The following is a 23,517-nucleotide window of genomic DNA, read 5'->3' as shown; positions in this document are numbered from 1 at the left end:
GTCACTATTCAAAATCACATTACTTGAATTTGGGTTCCTTTTTTTAATTATGAAAACTTTGAACATCTATTTATCTTGTTATATTTAAGAAAATTAGTAAATCTTGATGGTGAGTTTTGGTTTGGTGTTTCTTGGGGGAGTGAAGTAAAACACAGTGCTATATTTAAATTTGATTAAAGTGGATGTTATAAATTGCATGGATACTTTTTAAATGTGAAGGGCCTTATGCAAGAAAACATGCAAGAAAATAGAGTTTATTTTATTTATTATTACATTTATATCCCACCTTTTATCCTCAACAACCTTATGAGGTAGGTCAAGCTGAGACTTGGTGACTGGCCCAAAGTCACCCAGTGAGCTTCATGGCCGAGTGGGTACCAGATCTCCCAAGTTGCAGTCCAACACTCTAACCACTATACCACACTAGCTCTTAAAAATACTCTTTAGTTTGCATTTTTCATCTGAGTTTGGGATTCAGAGTTTTGCAAAAGTTGGTTGTTGTAGGTTTAGTTTTGTTAACAAATAAAATGGTGTGACAGCAAGAGGCATATGTGCAAGTTCCAAGCAATGGGATGGCATGGGCAGAGGAAAAGGTTCTGGCTTGTAGGAAGTTCATGTAGTCAACCTGGGCACAGAAACTGAGACATTTTGCTTACTATTTTTCAAACCTACCTCTACAATCCTATGGGCTAGAATTATGAATTATGGGAATCCAGTATTGTCACTCCGTTGCCTACTGAGATGACACCTGCTCCTTCTCTTGGTGTCAGCAGTGGTAGGCCCTACATTCTGAGTCTGCCGCTCCACATCCCAGGCAAGTTGGCTGTGTTTCTTGACTCAACTCTGGTTTGACCAACTCCAAACATGGATCTACTTAAGAAGAGAATCTTTTGGGATGTTCTCAACTTTATGGGTGGTTTGGCTCCCAAACCATTTAGGCAGGCAATGACAACTGCATTTGAAGTGGGAGGGGAAAACACCATTGACCACTTTTTGATCTTGGTGATCTTTGAATCCATGAGCACCCCCAGGCTATGTACCTGAACCCTATCCAGGACAGGTAAATTTTCCAACTCCAGAACCTGAGAACCAGTCACCTAGAGAGCCTCCATCTTACCAGGATTCAGTTTCATTTGGTTAGCTCTCATCCAGCCCACCACTGCACCCAGACACTAGTCCAGCACCTGACTCAGATGTATCATATAATTAGAGCTAGGTGTGATCCACATACTGATGGCCTTGCCCCAAATCCCCTAATCACCACATTATATAGATGTTACAAAAGCACTGGTGACAAGATAGTCCCTGTAGCATCCCACAGCATAATTTCCAAGGGGCTGAGACACAATCCCCCAATGCCACTCTCTGGAACTAACCGCACGGGTAGGAACGGAACCTCTGCAATACAGCGCTCCCTACCTCAACCTCATGGAGCTGGTCCAGGAGGATACCAGGGTTGATGGTATAAAAAACTGCTGAGAGATCAAGGAGAAGACCCTGTCCCTTTTCCAAATAAGTCTCACCGTCATTTACAGTATTTTTATACTGCTCAATTATCTAACACAGATTCCAGAGCGGTGAACATAGGTATAAACAGAACGATTCTGACCCAAAACATGGCCTGAACCCAAACTGAAATGGGTCCAGGTACTTCGTATCCTCCAAGAGCAACTGCAACTCTGCCGACACTACCATCTTAAATACCTTGCCCTAAAATGGGGTATTTGTAACAGGACAGAAGTTACACTAAATCTATGGGTCCATGGAGAACTTTTTCAGGAGGGCTTGCACAATCATCTCATTAAAAGCAGTGGGCACTACTTGCTCACATAAAGACACATTAATCACTCCCTGGATCCACCCAACGAATCCTCTTCAGCTAGTCTTAATAAGCTAAGATGGGCAAGATTTGAGGGACACATGGTGGGCCTCATCGCTGCAAAGTCTTGTCTTCATCCTCAGGCCTCATCAACTGAAATTGATCCCACATAACTGGATAAGATGGTGCATTGGACACCTCATCAGGACCTGTCTCAATTTTGGCATTCAGATTGCTACGATTGTGAGCGATTTTGTCCTAAAACTGCCTGCAAATTCATCGCTGCAGGCCTCTGAGAGTACCAGCATACTGTTAGTTGGGGCAGTTGACACTAAGCCTTGTACCACTCAAAAAAGCTCCATTGAAGAGTTACATGAGGGCATAATGGACTCAGGAAAGTAAAACGTCTTTACTGACTTCACTGCCGTACAGTAGGCATGATATTGTGCTTTCACGTATTTTGGGGCATCCTTGCAGCAAGTCCTATGCTAAAATACACTCTAGCTTTTGTCTGACCTGTGTCATAACCCCAAGCTTTGCAAAACTCTACAGAGCCACTTTGACTCCACAATGTTGGAGAAGGCTCTTAGGAGCAATTATGCTGATGGCCTGTCTCACCTCACCATTCCATAGGGAGACCAGGCCCTCAACAGGATTGTCAGCTCTAGCTACTGGAAACTCTCACAGAGCTCCATAAAATTCCATAAGACTCTGGGGGGCAAGCCATTTTAATATATCCCCCATCCCTGCAGCATGGAATGATGTAGTGAGAACAAACTTCACCTGAAAATGGTCTGACCACGACAGCAGGACTATTTTAACTCCCCACCCCACCGCCACCAGAACATTGCTTTCACACCCAAGACAGACTAAATCAAGGGTATGATCTGCTCTGTCTGTTGAGCCAGTGAGACAGCCCCATGATTGCCATGTAAGCCAGAGCTTTCAAGGCAGCTTCGGTGTGGATGTTGAAATCCCCAAGAACATTAATCTTGGGAGTGTCCAGCACCACTCCCAAGACCACTTCAACCAGTTTGGGCAGGGAAACTGATGGGCAGCAGGGTGGATGGTACATCAACAGCAATCCCCTTCTGTCGCTCTGGCCCAACACCAAGTGCAGGCCCTCAAAGCCTGCCCCATAATGGAACAGTGAATAAGATGGAACATTTATGGACTACAACACCCACCCCCGCCACCCAGTGGCTCTCTTTTCTAAGTTGGTGCTGCACTGAGTACCCCAGGTGAGCAAAGCTCAATCAGGTCAACTCCACTCAGGTCACTCTCCCAGGTTTCAGTAATACACACCATGTTGGTGCCCTCATCTATCAAATAATGGATGAGCTTGATCTTATGAACTGATGCAGCTTTAAGCAACAACAACAACTGAAGTTGAGCAGCCAGGTATCTGAGAGATGGGGGGATGAGAAGGAGGAATGGCCGGCAAGTATCCATACCCCCTTATTCTCTGATGATCAGTCCCGCCACACACACAAATGCATGCACTATATCTTCCTTTGCCTATGGTCACAGTAATAATGGCACCCCCATTAGTCTTACCTGTGCCTAGGCACATTCTGATCCAACCTTCCACTCAATGCAGCATATTCACTGATCCAATCTTCCACTCACTACGACAAACCTATACTTCATATGCCACCAATCAACCACATCAACAACCAAGCACAGTACAGCTTTGATGAAAAAAAACCCCAGTTTTGGTAGGTTGCAAGGAAGGTTTTAACTAGGAAAATACGATTTTTTAAAATCCAGGTTATTAAAGGAGTTTAGTAAACTTGCAGGATACTATTGACCCCTAATACCATTCGTATGGATGTTAAGGAAAGTGAGTAATTTGTCTATTATAAATTATGCTCTGCATTTTTTCTCATAAGAATGTGCAAGAACGTGTTTTGGCTTAATCATATTTCAGACATGAAGAGTAGCTACGTGAGGAGTCCTATGTTCCCTACACAGCATTTGGGGGACATGGGATTCTTTAGTTTCCTGACTCAGAGACAGGGATCGGAGCCAGGCAACCATGTTCCTGCCCTCTCATAAAATGGTGGGCAGAGACGGGGAGAAGGGAGCATTCCTAGGAGAAGGGAAAAGACTAGGGCGGCAGTCCTACAATTTTCGTAAGGCCGCCCCAGCCTCCTTCCCCGAAGCCTCCGCTAGATGTTTAGCTAGATGTCTTCTTCTAGACGTCTTTTCCAAAGCCTCCACCTCTGCATAGGATACTTGTCAGCCTCCGAGTTTGGGGGCTTACGAGTATCCAGGGCTCAACCCCACAGGATTGTGTACTAAAGAATTTAATATTTTGGGGGGTCATCTTGACCTTTAGCAGCTTATGTGTGGAGGGTTTTTCACTGTCAGCATAAAAACATACATTTTCACTAGATTTGGTGTGTGTGTGTGCGTGTGTGTGAAATACCACATATACTTTTGGTCATGGTTGAGAAATACCTGAGCATGCAGTTATGGAAGACTGATTTTTTTATATATTATATTTCAGTGTTGTTAAGGTACCTGTGACCCCGCCCATCAGTAGAGTGTTAAATGTGCTTAGTTTTTCGTATAAGAATTTGTTTTCTGATTTTCGGTTGTTTAAAGTTCAATCTGTTCTTTTCACTAACATTTGATGTATTCTCTAAACTAATGTAGAACATAAGATTGCTGAAGCAGAACCTGAAGATGAAATTGAGTCTTTGCTACGAGAAGTCCTCAAATCACAACTTGGTATGAATTTGTACTTTACCCATGAACTTTTTTCAAAATGCTATATTTTCCACTTATTTGAGAACCAAACAGTTATTTTGATTTATAAAAAATAGTTCGTAGCTAGCCACATTTGTTACTGACCATTGCATCACAGATGTTGGTAACCACTGCTTTCTTTTTAAACTAGAAGAATTGTTGTAGTGGCTAAAGACTACCCTGCCCTCTCCTGCTTCTCCCATGATGCCAGTGGATAGAATTATTCAGTGATAACAGTAAATGCCTGTGGCACAATCCCTTCACAGTTGCGCACTTTTAAAATAATTGATTTTAATGAAGAAAGTACATTGAAATCAATGGGTGTTAAAAGCATTTAGTTTGGCTGGATTACATCCCAGGTATCAGAAGTATTAACGATCTTTCTCATGTATCTATACAGCATTGGGTTTTCTGAATCAAGTTAGGGAGTTGGTGACTCTTTTTTTTTAGGGTTGATTAAGAAATGAAAGTGAGACTGTTTTGATGCTTTTCTAACATGTGCTGCTTTTCTAACATTTTCCAATGTTTTAAGAACAAACAAGTGAAACAGGTGAGGAACATGTGCATGAAGAAACACATTTTCAAGATGAGGATGAGGAGGATGAGGAAGAGAACAATGAAATACCTGAAGTTCCCATGGTAGAGGAGGACTATAATGGAGAAGTGGAAGATGAAATGCCAGATGTATTAGAAAGACCTGGAACTATCGAGGAAGGTATCTGAAGTATTACGCATATTTCTCACATACCTATGCAGCATTGGTTCTTCTGAGCCAGATTTAAGAAGTGATGATACTTTAATTCTTTTTATTTTATTATTATATTATATTTATTTGTATTCCGCCTTTTGCCCAATACTGGGCCTCAAGGTGGTATTACAAAGTTTAAAACATACATTTTAAAACATATTTATTTATTTAAACATTTGTGTCAGATCTCAGGGCGTCGTGCAGATAAAAGCATACAGTATAGAACAATAAATATGCACAGTTAAAAACAAATTAAACCATGAACCAAGTTAAAACAATATATAATTTAAAAGCAGTAGTCATGTGTAGTCATGTTGTCTAAAGTTAATCCTTCTCTTGTCAGATATTTATAGTGTTTTGCAAACTGCAGCAGTTCAGTAGTAGAGCACATGATTTGCATGCAAAACGTCCCAGGTTTGTTTGTTTGTTTGTTTGTTTATTGCATTTCTATACCGCCCAATAGCTGAAGCTCTCTGGGCGGCTCACAAAAATTAAAACTATGAAGACAATTCAAAGTATAAAACAAGCAACAATATAAAAACACAGTATAAAAGTACAATATAAAAGCACAACCAGGATAAAACAGAGCACCAATGCAGAGATTAATACAGATTTAAAATACAGATTTAAAAAACTAAGATGATAAACGGTTAAAATACTGAGAAAAGGTCTTCACCTGGCATTGAAAAGAGTGCCTGGCAAACCTCTCTAGGGAGCTCATTCCACAGCCGGGGTGCCACAGCAGAGAAGGCTCTCCTGGTAGCCACCTGACTCACTTCCTTTGGCAGGTGCTCATGGAGGAAGAACCCTGAGGATGATCTTTGGGTCTGGGCAGGTACTTATGGGAGGAGGCGTTCCTTCAGATAACCTGGCCCCAAGCCGTTTAGGGCTTTGAATGTTAATACCAGCACTTTGAATCGGGCCCAGACCTGGACTGGCAGCCAGTGAAGCTGGAAAAGCACTAGCGTGATGTGGTCCTGTTGGCCAGTCCCTGTTAATGAATGTGCTGCCCTGTTTTGTACCAGCTGAAGTTTCCGGACCATTTTCAAAGGCAGCCCCACATATAACACATTGTAGTAATCCAGACAAGATGTTATCAGAGCATGGATAACTGTAGCTAGGCTATCTCTGTCCAGATAAGGGTGTACTTGGTATATTAGCCTAAGCTGATAAAAGGTGCTTCTTGCCACTGAGTCCACCTGTGTCTCAAGTTCTGTCTCAGGCATCTCAAGGTAGGGCAAGAAAAACTCTTACCTGAAACCCTGAAGTGCTGCTGCCAGTCAGTATAGGCAATACTGAGCAAGATGGACCAGTGGTCTGACCCAGTATAAGGCAGCTTTCTATGTTACAATGTACCTAACCAACAGAGAAATTAACAATAGTCTACATACAAACACAATAAGGCAAACACTCATTTAATGTATTTTGAATGTGTTTAATGTATATTTTCAAGGTGTTTTTTTTAAATCAGTTGTGATAATGTTTAGAACTGATGGATAAGTATCAATGGTCTTTGCTTTGGTTTTTTTTTAGAGTTTTCCAAATCCTGCATGTTACTGAGTGTACAAATTATTATTATGCACAAGTGATGCAGTGTAAACTATAAAGATCTGTTATATGCACACAATCCTATTTAGGTATGGAGTAGGTTCTGTGAATAGCTAATGCAACTGACTTCAAGCCAGCCTTGAAACGTTTTTTAAGGGAACAATAATTTCAGACATAATGTGTCACAAAATCTGTTTTAGCCAAAAATCTGGTTCATTTCAGATGCCCAGGAAGTAGTGTTTAGCAGTGAATAGAAGACTGGCAATGCGTGTGCCCTTACTTCTGCCTGCCCCTCTCATGCATGAACTCCTCCCGCTTTCTGAACCTGATCATACTCCTAAACTGAAGCTGAGGTCTGGTTTTAATCAGGTCATTCAATGTTAGTTCAGAAGCATGCCTGGGTTTATTTTTCGAGGCTTAGTTTTAACCCAAGATGCAGGGAGCAGGGGTGGGGGTAGTGTAAATGGAAAAGGATTGGAAAAAACCACACATGGTTGTGTGGAACATTCCTAGTCCTTAAATTAGGAGTGGGCAATTTCCAGAAGATGCAGGCAGCAAATTTGGTGGGGGCAGTGTGTGTGTGTGTGTGTGTGTGTGTGTGTGCACGTGCGTTTTCAAAAAGAGCCAAATGGCTCCATGTGGTCCATGAGCCATGTGACTCCCCCCCCCATCCCCCGCCTTAAATCCTAATTCCATTATTGTGTCCAGATCAGACCAGGCCTTTTAAAACAAAAACTGGTATATTAGTTTGGTGCTTGTTTGAAACTTCGCAGTGTTTTCTGTTAAGTTTATGTATATTAAAAGAAAACCTTGTTCTTTTTTCTTCTTTTCAGAACAGGCAAGTGAATATCAACCACGAGAGCCTGAAGTAGATGATACTGATGGTATGTCTGTTTGTCATAGTTGTTTTGAGAAGTTGTGAAGTGATGTGTCATGAAGAGATGAGCATGCATGTGTGAATTGACCCTAAATGCCTCCAATTTACCCTAAATATCTCCATTTTTTTCATAACGTTCTTAGTGGTAAGCATCATGTTGTGAAAAGGCAAATATGATGGGACATATGATGTATTGATTTTCAACTAGTGGACCACAGCTGGATTGCACCAATGATTTCACTGCCATTTCCCATTTTTATTTTACTTAAGGGAAACCTCTACTCAGTGGGATGGGGTTAACTCATGTGTGAGAAATCCTGATCAGGGCAGAACAGACATACAGAGGCAGACTAATCTAGGTTTAGGAGTAGCATGGTTAGTGCACACGCACACACTCTAATGCCAGCAGTAATGCACGAGGAAGACCAATATAGCTGTTGAAATGGCTATGACAAATTATCTTCCATGAAACAGGGTCTGTATAAATTCTTGTTGGGAGCCAAAAGCTCAAATGCTATCTCATCTCTACCATTGGAAGCAACCATTCTGTGTCATACTGTGTGAGGGGGAAACATGACTAGAATGCCCCTCTGCAATCTGGGTAGAGGGAAACAGGTGAAAGGAGACAGGGAACCCTACAAATAGGGTGGTACACCCATGGGGAGAGAGCCAAAGAAAGAGAGAAAATACGTACATTAAAATTTAAACTTGGGTCCCATGCTAGAGACTAGGGGTTAAAGATTGGATGCCAGCTCAAAACAGTTGAAGATAACTGATCTGAATAAAATATATGGTAGTCCAGAATACTTAGGCTTGTTGGAATCTGTGGGATAGCTTCAAGGTTACAAGTGTTGCGGGGCTGGTAGCAGCAAACGTCCCCTCCCACTCCTCCCCAAAACAGCCCCCCCCCCCGGTCTCCCCTGAAAATGCTGCATAAATGGAAATTGCATATGCTCAATTTTTAAGGACCTTCCCTTTCTCTCTTAGCCCCCCCTCATCACAGCCTCCCCTGATACTTTGTGTAGTGTTTTTGGGGGTGAGGGGCTGCCATGGGGAGGAGGGGAGGGTGAAGTTGCATGCACCAAAAAGTCTGTGTTATATGTAATTACCCAGAAGTAAGTCCCATTGAATATAATTGAATTTCCAAATTAATATGTATACGATTGTCTTGTTAAATAGCTGAATAGTACAAGGATTAAAGGTTTTGAGGTAATATCTGTTACCACTATCTTAATTTGGCAATATCAGTTCTTTTGTTGAAAGCAGTATTCCGCTGCAGACTTTTCGTGGCCGCAGTTGATCAGAGCTGGGTGTTCCCCATTTTAGTTGTGTAGTTTTCTTTCTTGCTTCCCTGTCCATAACTGTGACAGTCAAACCAATTTAAGCCCTCCTTCTCTGACAGTGGTATGAACTGCTTCTTCTTATGTAATGTAAACTTCTTAATTTTCAGTTACATATGAATATCATACGCATGTGGAAGAAGGCACATATGAACCAGAAGGCCCAGGTTTGTTTAATAATCATTCATGTAAACATAATTTATATTAATAGAGGATATGTCTGTTTCTTCATGTTTAAACAACCTGGACCATAGGAAGCTGACATCTACTGAGTCGAACCATTGGTCCATCTAGCCCAGTATTGTCTGACACTGACTGGCAGCACACTCCGGAGTTTCAGGCAGGAGTTTTTCTTGCCCTACCTTGAGACACCGGGGATTGAACCAGGAACCTTCTCCATGCAAAGCAGATGCTCTACCACTGAACCACAGGGCCTCCAGTAGCTCTGTCTGTAAGTGTAGAATTGGGGTCACATTTGGCACATTTGGCATTTTGAAAAAATGCCTGGGCAGCACCTCAAATTGGACCTCCACCTTCCTATAGCAGCTCATCATCATCATCATCATCATCAAAAAAAAAATCACTGAATTATCCAGTACAAAGAGAGACACAGGCAAAAGTCACTTCATTCCCAATCATTGGGCAAGTTCAGATGATCGCAGCAAGGGAAATAACCATCATGACCATTTCCCCCACCCCTGCACATGCCGTGCACATGACCGCCATTTGCATCGTTCCCCGCACTGCAGCATGGGTTAGTATGTTGTCTGAACTCAGAAGGGAGGGGTTTGTACCCACCTGACAAACTCTACTGCACATTGTAGATTGTAGGGTGGGTATGACCCCCATCCCACCCTTCCGCACACGGAGTTCGAACAACACACCAACCTGCACTGCAGTGCAGAAAATAATGTGAATGGCATCTTGATTGCATTTAGGGTAACTTCACAGCTAAAATTTCTGTTATCAGTCACTATGTAAGATTTACAATAATAGCAACTGCTTTTTAATTCTCTCAGCTTGAATCCTAATTAGGATATCTGCCTGAGATTGTAAGAGAAAATGGTTTGTAGTGTCTGATGTTAGAAATCTCACACATTAGCAGAAGTGACCAGTGTAGCTAGTGTGTTCCTAACATAATGGGCCAATTTGGATTATCACCGCAGCCCACAGTGGCTTATTTAAGCCATGATGGATTATACTGGTGGCTATTTCACCATGGCTTAATGTGTCATATGAACCTGGCAAGGATAGCTTATGCGAGAGTTAAACATGGGCTAAGTATTGTACAGTACATGAGATGACAGACTGAACTGAGCAGACTTCACAGAACTGAGTGAATAACAATGCTTAGTGCAATATGGCAACAAGAAATCTCTAGGGCTGAGAAGTCAAGATAATGTTAGCATTGGCTTGCAACAAGCACCCTAATTATTATCATAATATGAAACTAGGGGAAGAGAGATGATAGTCTTTGAAAGTGGCTGCTGAATATAGCTGCTTTAATCTATTTTAAGAATGGTTTTTAATTAAAAGCTAATGAGAACAGGAAATGGCTTCTGAGTGTCAGATGTTCAAAGCATGTGTCTTGCTGAAGTGCTCTTTGATGAGCAAAGGCTGTCCTTTATTACTCATTTCTGTTTTGCATTTGAACAATATTAAAAATAAAAATACTCATTTAGTATGGACACAGAGAGATTGACGTAAATCTATCAACATTCTATGTTATATATATAATAAACAGGATAACATAAATTTAGTACTATTTATTATTTATTCATTTGATTTGTACCCTGTCTTTTTACCAAGAAAAATGGCACTCAAGGTGGCTTACAATCACAAATAAAACTTGATAAAAGCAACAATAAAACAAATATGTTAAAATGCAATTCAAAGCACAACAATAACAAAACTGCATCCAACCCAACAGACCTGCTTACACACCAAAGGCCTGCTGGAATAAATACGTCTTTGTTTGCTAGCAGAACGACAGCAGAGAGGGAGCAAACCTAGCCTCCGTCAGCAAGGCAGGGAGTGGCCACCAAGACAGTCCTCTTTAGCATTGCCACCAGGTTCATGTCTGAAGGTGGCAGTCTCAAAAGAAGGGGTCTGCTCAAAGATCTCTGGACCTGGACTGCTTCATATGGGAGGAGCCTTGTCCCAAGCCATGTAGGACTTTATGGGTCATAACCTACACTTAGAACTCTGCCCAGAAACAGACTGGTAGCCAGTGAAGCTGTTGTAAGAAGGGAGTCACATGCTTCCTATAACCACCACCAGTCACCAGTTTGGCCACAGCATTCTGGACCAGCTGAAGTTTCTGAACAGTTTTCAAAGCCCCACTTAGAGTATGTTACAGTGGGATATAACAAAGGCACATGTGACAAGATCAGACGTTTCTAGGAATGGGTGTAGTTGGCACGCTAGCCTCAAATGCACTCCTAGCCACTACCAAAACCTGGCCATACAGGTTCAAAGCCATGTCCAGGAAGAGGAATCATGCTAGCATGCCCCCATCCTCCTGTGATTCATGGGGTTCACTGTCATTCATGCACTGAACTGTTTCGTAAGGCCTATATACTTAGAGGCCAACTTAGAGACTAAGATCACAAAATTATAGATCACTGGCAGAGTGTCCCCCTCTCCCTCCCAATTAGCATCTCCTTATAATGAGATAATAAGAGGATTCCTTTTCCTGCCTCCTCCCACATCCGTTGTAGCCTCATAAGGGACTGTGGAGGGAATCCAAACCTCCACAGGCTGGATTAGGCCTGCAGACTGGCCACCCCTGGTTTAGTCCTAAACATACTGACTTACAGGTTTGTTGGTCCTTTTGCAAATGTGCATTCAACAAGTGAATATTGGAAAGACTAAGGTCCAGGAAAACTGATGCATTTCTGATCTCCCTCCCAATACAGTCAACCAACCAACCACATAAAACTTTGTGTCTGTTGTGATTTGAACCAAAACTAGAATGAGTTTGTCTGTCTTTCATAGATGATACAGAACTAAATCTAGAAGATGCCCTGGAGCATAACACAGGTATTTGACAGAAGTCTTCAGTTTTATATATTTTACATGTATAAATATATTTATTTCACGTTGTTTAAAAGCTGGATTCCACTTAAATTAAAATTCAAGTTATGCTATCCATTAGAGTATTCTGCGGACATTTCACAAACTTATGTTGTGGCTTGTGTTAAAGGGATCCAACAGTACATGTTTTACACATCTTGTTGAACTGATATGTTCTTCTAAGATCTGGTTCTGGCTGGCTTGCTATAGGTCTTTTCCGGGGAGGGGAAGCAGTAGTGACAGGTAAATGACTGTGTGTAAACCATGGCTCTGTTTTGACATTCCACACAAAAATTCACTCCCAATTACCCCATATTATCACCATTTCAGCAGTAAAATCTAGGACAAGTGGGGAGTAATTTTGTTGTTGCTGTTAAATTGGGAGTCAGGTAACCTTACCAATCTACTACAAATTACCCAGAACTCTACCAGTAGATTCATATGTACCTTCTGTCCTCCCACAAACTCAGTCTGTGAAGCAAAAGCATCTTTAGCTTGCATTGGCCATGGTTGTATGGAGAGAATCCCCATCTCTTCTTTTGGCCTTCTTGTTACCATCTCGGCCCTGGCCAGCGCGCACCAACTACCAATACACACACTCAGGATGTTGGCTGTGCAAATATTCCAGCTTCCTGGAGTTCTGTGGGCTACTTAATTGGGTTTTGCCTGCTGCCTTTCCTACTATGCCTGCCTCTTGGCTAGAAACTGATAAGATGTGGATTCTAAGGAAGAATACACAGCCACATTTTTTTTTGCATATCCTAATATTCTGTTTATTTGCAGAACCTCTTTCAGAAGGTATAGAACAGCAAGATTATATGGATGAAAGTGGTATGTTGTTTTCTGGCTTTATGACAATACTATATTAAAAATGTTATTTTGAGTAGGGCATTATTTTTCATAACTGAGCTGTAACAGCATATATGTAAAATAACACTTTAGGACCTCTTCATATGCATATCAAGTTATTATTGAGCACTTTCCCATGGTAATATATCCCATGAAGCTAAACTATACGTATGAATACTGCATTCAAGATGTGGGGGTGTTCACATAGATGTTTCTCGGATGATTGGTACCTTCATTGCTGGTGACACTCTGATTGAGAGGAAATGACCCATGGTATGGTATTCATAGATATAGACAGAGAAGCAGCACACAACTTGGTGTCTATGATAAAAGGTCAGACTATCAGTTTCTGTGTCTGTGTTTTCACTTTTGGAAAACCTGACACTTAAATAGAAAGTATTTATGACTAGTAGTTACAATATTTGTTCTTTACAAAAATACTAAGCTTTAATCAATAAACAGGGCATATATGTTACAGTTAAAATTGCCATTGTTGGTGAGCCTTTTCTTTCTCTGTCCTCACCATAAAATAATAGTTGCTATTATTTCAATTTAGTTTAGCCATAATGATTTTGAAAGGGCATCTACTAATAGTTTTCCTGCATAGTTTTATCTCTAATGGGAATATGCTGTGCTGAGGGACCACATTTTTTTCTAAAATAAAGTTGATAATCCAAAATGGAATGTTAATCTCTGTTTGCTAGTTGTAGTTGTGCCATAAAAAGGACCAGTTCTAACTACAACATTTCTAGTTCCTTTCTGTGGTGTACCCAATGCAGCCTAAGTACCTTTGTAGCTGCAGGAAGACAAGTTCACTGTTGCTTCTACCCCTCAGATATCTAGTACTAGTTCAGTGCTTCCTCTCCTTTCTTCACCCCCTTACAGCACAATCCTCTACATGTTTACTGAGAAGTAAGGCCCACTGTGTTCCATGGGGCTCACTCTCTAGTAAGTGTGTGTAGGATTGCACCCATAGTTCTTTCCCTACCCCCCATCTGATCCACTTCTCTGAAGGGTCCTTATAGAAGCTATGCCTGCCCTGTAAGACCTTCCTGATATAACAACATGCACCACCCTGTTGAGATGTCCGGGATGCCCCAGTTTTTGGAAGCTCTAGGCCATCGTGTCTGGAATTCCCAGTGCCTTCTCCAGCATCCACAGTAGAGACCAGGAGCATTCTAGCTCCCATAAATGCTTGTGTGCATCTGTTCCCTTCCCTCCATCTGTGTTCAAGATCCCCCTTCTTGTCTTGGCATCCAGTCCATCCCCTGATAAAGCTTCATTAAAAAATACAGTATGTCTCAGCCTTAACTACTTAAGACAAATTGCTTTGCACTGCAGTTATTTGGGGGGGGACCCATAATGCATTTCAAATAGTCATTTCTATTCCAGTTTTTTAATGTTAAATTATGCAATCTTTTTTAGAATTGGAAAATGAAGATTTTATTGATGCTCAGGATACAGGTAAATTGATTGAGACCTAGTATAAAAATATTGATCCTACACTAAATGTTTGCCCAACTCTTCCTCCCCCATCATTTGTGCATAGATGAAACAGGAAATGCATTTCATGTATTATTCTTAACTTTCAAAAATGAGTACTAGTAAATTATATCTCTGTTCTTTTACTGAGCTCCTAAGTCTTGAAAGAATTTTCAATTGCAGGAAAGGCAGGTTGAATTCTGTCAGTATACTTCTGATCAATTATCGATATTAATTTATTGCAACTACTCCAGGTGATCATCTTTAAGGGCCTAGCTACACATTACATATAAACATGTGTAACAGAAGGGGTTTTTTTAGCGGGGGGGGGGGTAGCCAAAAGCAGCTTTGGGTTGTTTCCCTGTCCCAAATTGTGTCCCCCTCAAGCCACTTCTCCTCTCCCCATCAGTTCCAGCCACACTTTTGTGAGAGCGTTGACCTTCAGTGCATTCAGTCTCTTTCCCTTAATGTACGCAGCATGGGATCTGTTTTTCTTTTTTCTTTCATCTACGAAGTCTGCACCAATATTTCCTTGTGATCTAGATTACAATGTTTTTCTCTTTTCAGATGACGAACCTTTAACTGAACATTATTATGAAAATATACAAGGTGAAAATATAATATTGATTATAACTAAAAAGAATTATGCTTGTTGCTGGATTGAATACAAATACCCCACTTAGTAGCAGCTGCAATGTCGGCCTCTCAGATCCACTTGCAGTATGAACAAAATTTGGCATACGAAGTCCAGCCACATCAGAAATAGCATAGAACCTTATCTCTACATTATCAGTGTGATGATTGTCTATATTTTGCAGTGGTTTGACCACAGTGTACATATCCCAGGAAACCATAATCAAACATGACTCCCTATGTGAATACACAATATGAAATGCATGTGTACCACTATCACATTTGATTATCAATTCCTCAATACTGAATAGTTTTTCCTAAACAGCAACATTGTCTCATTCATCAATTATTGTCACATTTGAACTGACTCTCAGTTGCACTGCCTGAATAGATAGAATCTAGAAGATACTTTCTAGAGATCACATTACGCCAGTCCTTTTACAACTTCATTGGCTGCCAGTCCAGGTCCGGGCCCAATTCAAAGTGCTGGTATTGATATTTAAAGCCCTAAACGGTTTGGGGCCAGGTTATCTGAAGGAACGCCTCCTCCCATATGTACCTACCCGGACCTTAAGATCATCTACAGGGGCCCTTCTCCGTGAGCCCCTGCCAAAGGAAGTGAGGCAGGTGGCTACTAGGAGGAGGGCTTTCTCCGCTGTGGCACCCCGGTTGTGGAACGAGCTCCCCAGAGAGGTCCGCCTGGCGCCTACACTGTACTGCTTTCGTCGCCAGCTGAAGACCTTTTTATTCACTCAGTATTTTAACACTTAATTTTAACTTAAATTTAAATTTTACTGTTTTAACTCTGTATTTTAATCTTATATCAACTTTGCTGTGTGGTTTTATCCTGGTTGTGCTTTTTATATTGTATTTCATAATTGTGTTTTAACCTGTTGGTTGTTTTACTGTGGTTTTAATTTTTGTGAACCGCCCAGAGAGCTTCGGCTATTGGGCGGTATAAAAATGTAATAAATAAATAAATAAATAAATAAATACTTTTTGCCTCAAGGCTGTCCTGGTGAGATGCTCCCAGCTGTATCTTAAAACAAATTCTTCCAGATAACCCACCTTTGTAATTTTTCTTTTGGTTTAATTAGCTTTGCTTTTCCAAAGTCTGAGAATTTTATTTCTTTTATATCTAATAGAGCCAGTGGACAGCACTGAACAAAGACAGCCAGTTGACAGCACTGAAAGTGAGTAGACTGAAGATCTTAGTGAAAGAAAATAATGTAGAAAATGCTCCATATTCATATTTTCCTCCTTCTGTTCATTGCCCATAGAGACAGTTGAGATAATTACTCCTCTCACCTGTTACCATTAGCAGGGAAATATTGGCAAGGTAGCTCCAATAGAATAATGTTACTGGCTAAATGCAATGGTTCAGACATCTGCTTGGTATGAGGCAAGGCTGGCCAAATACATTTTGGTGCCTCAGGTACAAAATCCAAATCACAAATGATCCTCCCCAAAACCAGTAGCACACCAAACTCTACTGCTGCCTATGAAAGAGTCACTATTCCACAGCCTCGTTATATGCCATTAAAATTCTGTGAATATATGACATTAACAAGGTGCGAGGCCCTTTTTACTATCAGTACACTTTCCTCTATCTTTCCCATTCTTTGCACCTCTGCATCGCCACTACAGCACTCAAATAAATTATATAATCCAATAACATTACATTTAACAATTAGGAGTGCTGCCTTTTTTCTTTTTAACCTGTCCTGGTTTCAGGCCTTTGACAGCAGCCTGACTTGCAGAATCAAATAAGTGAAGCCTTATCTCCATGCTAGGAAAAGTTTCACCTGCTTTTTTGTTTTGTTTTGCTACTCTACTGTTAAAGGCAAGTAGCTGGGCTGATAAAAAAAGGATGGCAACTTTATTGACAAGAATATAAAGGTGCATATGCCACTGAAGTCAGGTTGGTCATTCTTTTTAAGGTTCCTGACCTTGTCAAGCCACTGTTAGAATGCCACTGTGGATACTTTTCCATTTGAAATAATGCCTTCAGATGAAATTCTACAATAGTGGCTGTGAATATGGAAGAGGTAGTGGCACTTAAATCTAGATTCATAAAAATGGATATTTGCCACCCATGCTATGTTTGGGGTTCCCAAGAAACTGCTAAACCACATTATTGTGAGAAAGCAAAGATTTTAGACTGCTGCACAGAATTATAGCAATTACTTCAGCCATAGCTATACACAGAATATGTTTTCCATATCAGGGTTGAGTATGTGAAGTAATAATAAAGAAAAGTGCTTCGTAGTATATGGCTTCCTCTTACCAATGAATGTTCCTAACAGCACAAAATTAGGGGGCAGCTAGCACAGATGGTTTGATTTCCAGGCTGGATTAGTTTCTTTTACCACCATCACCTCCTTGTATTTTTAAGTAAGTGGGTGTGATGGCCAGTCAGTGGTTCCAATCCATGGCAGAGTTGGTATTGGAACCTAATTGTACTTAAGCAATCCCATCTAACACCAGCAAGTCTGTGGCACAAAAAGGAGACTGTCAGACAGTAGTCCTACATCTGCTTGCTTGGAAGGATGCCTTATTGAATTCAGTAGGATGTCTTCTGAGTAAACATGCCTAAATCCGGTTTATAAGGCTGCAATTTACAAACTTACATTCATTGAGACTTACTTTCTCAGTAAACATGTTTAAGATCTGTCTGTTAGCTGCAAAAACAAACCACTACAATATATCAGATGACCACTGAGTTGCCTGCATTTTTTAAATGCTCTCCTCCCAAAAAGTAAACTTTTAAAGGCAAATCAGCAAAAAATGCTCTGAAAACAGTCACTCATAAAACAGCTTTTTGGGGGGTACCTAAATAAAAATCAAAGTAGACTTCACCCCCTTCACAACAATTTTCAGCTCTGAAGGAAGATCAGGTCAAAGACCCACCCACAAACAAGAATGATTCATTCCCAAAAATTCTTTGATTCCTTCCGCTCCCATCCAAATCCAAAGAAGATCATTTATGGCAAATATATACTGTTTCTGCTATATTATTTTTCTCCTACTCCCAGAATTACCCCCCAAAAGTTTAACATAATAGAGTCTGTACATAGAATCCATGACCTAATTCTGGTCAAATCTATCTCTTGAGTAACCTCTGAGTTCTCTGTTCACAAACTACTACTATTGGCTTCAATTGATTGCTTGATAGATATCCCACCATTCAACAAGTTCCCAGGTCAGCTTACAAATAGTTAAAGTTCTAGTAAAACAAAAATAAATAAATAGGAAAGCAGTATAAAAGCAGTTAAGAGAATTAAAACAAATACCAAGCAGCATAAAAGTAATTTACAAAGGATTTAAAAGCTGGGAAAGTGAAAAGCTGTTGTCTAGTGCTGAAAGCACATCAAGGTAGCCCATCCAGAAAGTCTGTCTGTGTAGAGTGTTCCATAGTTGGGGTACCAGCAATTAGTCTTTTTCCCATGTAGCTCCCCACCACACCTTAAATGCCGAGGGAACCTTAAAAAGAGCTTCTTTTGAAGATCTTAATGTATGGATAGCCAGATGTTGTTAGAAGTGGCCCTGAAGACCTTTAAAAGTCAGAACCAACACTTTGAATTAGACATGGAAGCAAACTGGGAGCTGGTGCAGTTGGCAAAGCACAAGTATCATACTAGATCATACTGTCTAGTACAGCATTGCACCTGTATTTAGGACTATTTGCTATTTCCAAACTATCTTCAAAGGGAGCCATATGTATATCACATTACAGTAGTTGAATGTGTTTAATTTTTAGTACATTTGTTTTGTTTTTAGAACTTCTGTTAACCACCCAAAGAATATTGTTAATTGGATGATATACAAAAGCTGTAAAAAAATAAATAAACTTGGAATTGACAGGGTAGATGAACAGAGAATGGCAACTTCAGAGTAACATGGGAAATACTTGACTTCACCACCCTCTGATTCCTGCCCAGAAAGAAATTCCTGTTAAAATAATCCCCCCTCCCCGCCACCTTAGGATTTCCATGGTCTCTTTAAACTAGCTTTAGTTGAATTTGGTTGCTGCTCTAACAGCATGTGATCTAATTTATTGCTATAAATGTTATGTCTCTCATAGATCAAGCACATGCTCCAGATTCTTTTACTGAACATTTTGAATCAGGTGTGTATGCATAAACTATCTGAGATGGGGAATTTGATGCGAATGAAATGATTTATTAGTGTAAAACCTTTGTTAACGTTATTTTTCATTAATGCATTTTAGTAATTTTTAACTAGTGTAGTTGGTCATATGTGCAACTTTGGAATAAAAGGAATGTTCAAGAGATATCTACTTCTGAGAAGTTTCACCACATAAGATTAAATTCTGTAACTGATGCATGCATAGGTTTTTCACATATTGATCAAATTAAGTAATCTGAATCTAGCTGTATCTTTTTGCATGCTCTGAAAGTATTCAAATAATATTAGTTTGCTTGCATATTATTTTCTGAGTTGTTTCTGTTAAAATGTCTACAAATAAATATGGACTTACCAAGATGTTATGTGAGGAGTACTTAGAGATCGTATGATGGCAATTTTCAGATAATCCTTCACTGTGTGGGGAAAAGAGAGCATATTAAGTCCCTCTCATGAGCTGTCAGCGAGAGATAGGGAAAGCTCCATGAACTTTTGCCCTGTCTTTAAAGCTACTTGAATCAAGTATGGGAAGCAAAGTTGTAATATGCCAAAGTTGATATGTGTCATTCTTCCCCCTTTCTTCCCTACTGTATAACATAAGCACCTATGGTTGAATTATATTTGTGATTTGCAAGTGGAGACATGTCCAGTGGGGGTGCTTAACCATTCTGTTGCCTCCGTTTTTATCATTTTTTACCCACCAGGGATTATGGATGTGTATTTGCCACTTCATGCGCTAAAGCAGCAAGTGGGAGAAAGGTGAAGCATCCATTTCTAACCACTACAGCTGTGTTTGGATGCCACAATTGTCAACGGTGGGTTAATAGTCAACTCGCAGTTGATTATTTTGCGGGTACTCCCCACACGATCAGAGAAATAACCAAACGTGAGTGGGTTATAAGCAACTGTGAGTGGATTATTAATCCACATTGAATTGATTAACTCGCCCCCACCCTCCCCTCAGTCCTCCGACTTGTATCCCATCAACCCTTGCTGCTGAAAATATTCTACTGACTTGAGAATACTTTGACTACTCTCGCCTAGAGACTCTGTAGCCGATGAAAATAACAACGGTGCCCTCCACATGACATGATAACCAATGGTGGTTTAAATAACCCCATTTGTACATCTTTAGTTACTTGTGTGGATTATTTTGGCAAAATAACCCACCATGTGTTAAATAAAATCTCGCCACACGACACAATAACTCACGGTGGGTTAAGTAACCCACTGGATTAATTAAGCCATTATGGATTGGCATATTGTCTGAACCCAATCAAGTTCTTTGCTTCAGATTGCATCTATTTTGCAGCTATTTTGTCCAGAATTAGGTTCCCAGACCAGCTGTTTCTGTACTTGCCTATAGAGCACCAGTTTGTTTGTTTGTTTTTAAGGGTTCAAGTGTTGTTCTATGAATCCAGGAATCAAATGGTTGGTTGTTCTGCTTATTACTAAAATCATGCTAACCTTAAGAGAACCATATACATGGTACGAATTGCATTGATTTCCAATAACCTTTTAGACAAGGAATGTAGTGATTACAAACCCAGGTTTAGAGAAGTTCATGGAAGAGTTGAATATCAATGTTCATTGTAACTTTGTATTCTAGATTTCTGGAAGCTGTGGGTGTTATTTCACTGTGCTTTTTAAATACCTTTTAAAAGATTTGTTAGTTTTCACTGGCAATAGAATGGTATGCTTTATAGTCTTATCACACATAGTCTATTTCTGTAGCATGGAATTTGACTGCCTATGGACTTCATATCATCCTTAGGGTTCATAAAATCATTGTTGAATTCTGAGAATTTGAGCTTGTATTTATTTTTTTATTTTTAAATCTAGTTTTCTTAGTTTGAAAAATAAGCCTGACTATGTTGTGGTCCATTTTATGTTTTACCAGTTTGTTTAGTTAAAATTATTGAAGATTATAAAAGACACACACAGTTGTAAAATAACATACATTTTTCAACTTGCTCACAGTAGGTGAGAGTGAACATGCAGAAGATCACGGGGCCGCTCAAACTCGTGAGACAGGTTTGTAGAATATTTTCTCATGTTAAACTCAAGTGTTTTTATGAAGTGTTGTTCATATATAGTGTGACCAAGATTGTTTGCCACAGTATGTAAAACAATTTTTCTGGTTCTGTGATTATATACAAATATGGAATGAGCAGGATTGTTATATTACCAGGTTTTCTTAGGTACTGGAATGCATATAGTGGTTGATTAACTCTTCATAAATCTGTGGTGTTCCAGATTTCCTTAAGCTACCCATTACTATAGCCTAGCCCAGCACAGTGGTCAGGTCATGACGTTTCGATGAAAATTCTACTAATTAAAGAAAATGCATGTTCAGAAATTTAGATATATTTCCCCATTTTTTTATATTCACGCAAAATTTTTTGTAAATAGTGGCTGGGTTCACAAAGCATGTTAACTCACCCATTGTGGGTTATTGTTGAACAGTGGATTATTGTGTTGTCTGAACGCAGCGTGTTTTCTGCAGGGTGGCTTGCTAACCATGCGGTGTGGTTTATTTTCCTTGAACAAGCCATCTCAAGAAGCCATGGTTTGTTGTTGGGTTGTTCAGGCTGATTAACAAGCCACACTGCATGGTTAACAAGCCACCCTGAAAACATGCTGCATTCAGATAAAATGATAACCCACAGTTTAACAACCCACACTGGGTGAGTTAACATGCTGTGTGAACCCAGCCAATACGATGCATAGTATTAAAGACAAAAGATGGGGAAATGGCTGCTTTAACCTTAGTTTAAGGCTTCATTCTAGGGTACACTTTGGCCGCCTTTAAGTAGAGATGTATGAGACGTTTGTTTTTGCTTGCAAAACGTGTGGGCATGCCCCATTTGAAGCTCTGAATGTGACTGTGAGCATGTGCCGCTGGAAATATTTGTAAATTGTCAGACACGTGCTCGTGTTTGTCTCGTTTCCAATTCCCACTTGATTTCTGCAAATTTCCTCTGTAAACTGAAACAACCCCCCACTTAAGTCTATTTGAGGAAACTTGTGCAAATCTCTCTTTCAGTCACTGTTTGATTTGTGCAACTTTCCCATTCCAGCAGAGCAAGCAGTGATTGCAAATGCAAATGGGAATCAGCCATGAGATGAGCAGTGAGACAATGTTTGGAGAATTCTTTCAATCTCAAACATCACTTGTTCGCCTATCTCCAGCTTTAAGTGACAATTACTACACAGAAATCACATTGTGTGGGAACTAAATTGCAGCCTGAGTGTACATAGTGACACTTGGCAATTATGGACAGGTACCATCAAATGTGGTGATCTACCTATGGGTTCTTTGTTGATTCCTACGCAGACACTTTCATGTAGGAATTTTGTCATTTTTGAAGCAATCCTTATTTTATCATTTATAGAGCAATCCCTATTTGGGCAGACTGGTCGTGCCACCACTAGTGTTCTTCGTCTTCTATATCAGAGCTTAAATCATTTTGTACTATTTCAGTGGGAAAATGTGCTACTTTAACAATGACAAATTCAAATATTAGAAAATAAACTGTTGTAAGTCTCATAGTGAATGGCTGAACATCTTTAAATTACAGAAGTTCCTGTTCAAGCAGATGATTATTCAAAGGATGATTTAGTTGGTAAGTCAATCTTTAGAAGCTCTAATTTTCATTAAAATTAATGTTTCAGACTGTTTGCTCAAAACCCTATTACATTTAGAAAGGAAAAACTGTATCCAGTAGTTGATAAGCTTGAACTTTGAAGGGTAATAGTTCTTTCTTGAAGTACGCAAAGCCATAGATTATGGGCATCCTTGCTTGGATACCACTTTGAAACATGCTAATGAAGATTTCCACAATATTCCACTGATGCTTCATTCCTCTTCTCCTTTGGCTTTGACTTGGGGGTAGAAATTGAAACAAGGGGAATTATTGGAGGCAGCTGTCACCTTCAGTTGTTGTTTTTATACTTCGTTAGCTCATTTCTCCCTCTAAGCCTGCCTGTAATGTGCCTCATCTGCCACCCATGTGCTAGCTCTGGTTCCATGTGGTAACACAATTTACCATCCACTAGAATATAGCTAATAGCAATAATTATAGGGCACCTCTTCAGGCAGCCCTGCCCCAGCATTAGTTGGGAATACCTTGCAAGTTCACTGTGGGCTTATTACCATTGAGGTTTGGATGAAGGAGGTCTGACATAGACATTGATTTTTGAATTGCACAAGAATTGTCAAGGAAAAATGAGACAAGTGTGAACT

General features: G+C 40.1%; 1 protein-coding gene across 3 annotated transcripts in view; it reads left to right on the top strand.

The window, feature by feature from the left end:
* The window catches only part of ASPH (aspartate beta-hydroxylase), a 134,838-nt gene that overhangs the window by 48,745 nt on the left and 62,576 nt on the right, over positions 1–23,517 (top strand). For 2 of the 3 annotated variants that reach the window (XM_063130775.1, XM_063130777.1), the window contains 12 exons: positions 4,481–4,555; positions 5,106–5,288; positions 7,703–7,753; positions 9,197–9,253; positions 12,084–12,128; positions 12,945–12,992; positions 14,436–14,474; positions 15,060–15,101; positions 16,271–16,318; positions 19,210–19,254; positions 21,252–21,305; positions 22,853–22,897. In XM_063130775.1, coding sequence (XP_062986845.1) covers positions 4,481–4,555; positions 5,106–5,288; positions 7,703–7,753; positions 9,197–9,253; positions 12,084–12,128; positions 12,945–12,992; positions 14,436–14,474; positions 15,060–15,101; positions 16,271–16,318; positions 19,210–19,254; positions 21,252–21,305; positions 22,853–22,897 — 732 coding nt within the window. The remainder of the gene's footprint in view (positions 1–4,480; positions 4,556–5,105; positions 5,289–7,702; positions 7,754–9,196; positions 9,254–12,083; positions 12,129–12,944; positions 12,993–14,435; positions 14,475–15,059; positions 15,102–16,270; positions 16,319–19,209; positions 19,255–21,251; positions 21,306–22,852; positions 22,898–23,517) is intronic. The other variant, XM_063130776.1, reaches the window with a different exon arrangement.

The sequence above is a fragment of the Elgaria multicarinata genome, chromosome 7 (genome assembly GCF_023053635.1).
Source record: "Elgaria multicarinata webbii isolate HBS135686 ecotype San Diego chromosome 7, rElgMul1.1.pri, whole genome shotgun sequence".
Lineage (NCBI taxonomy): Eukaryota > Metazoa > Chordata > Lepidosauria > Squamata > Anguidae > Elgaria > Elgaria multicarinata.
The sequence above is the reverse complement of the archived record's forward strand: the minus strand, read 5'-3'. Positions and strand labels throughout refer to the sequence as shown.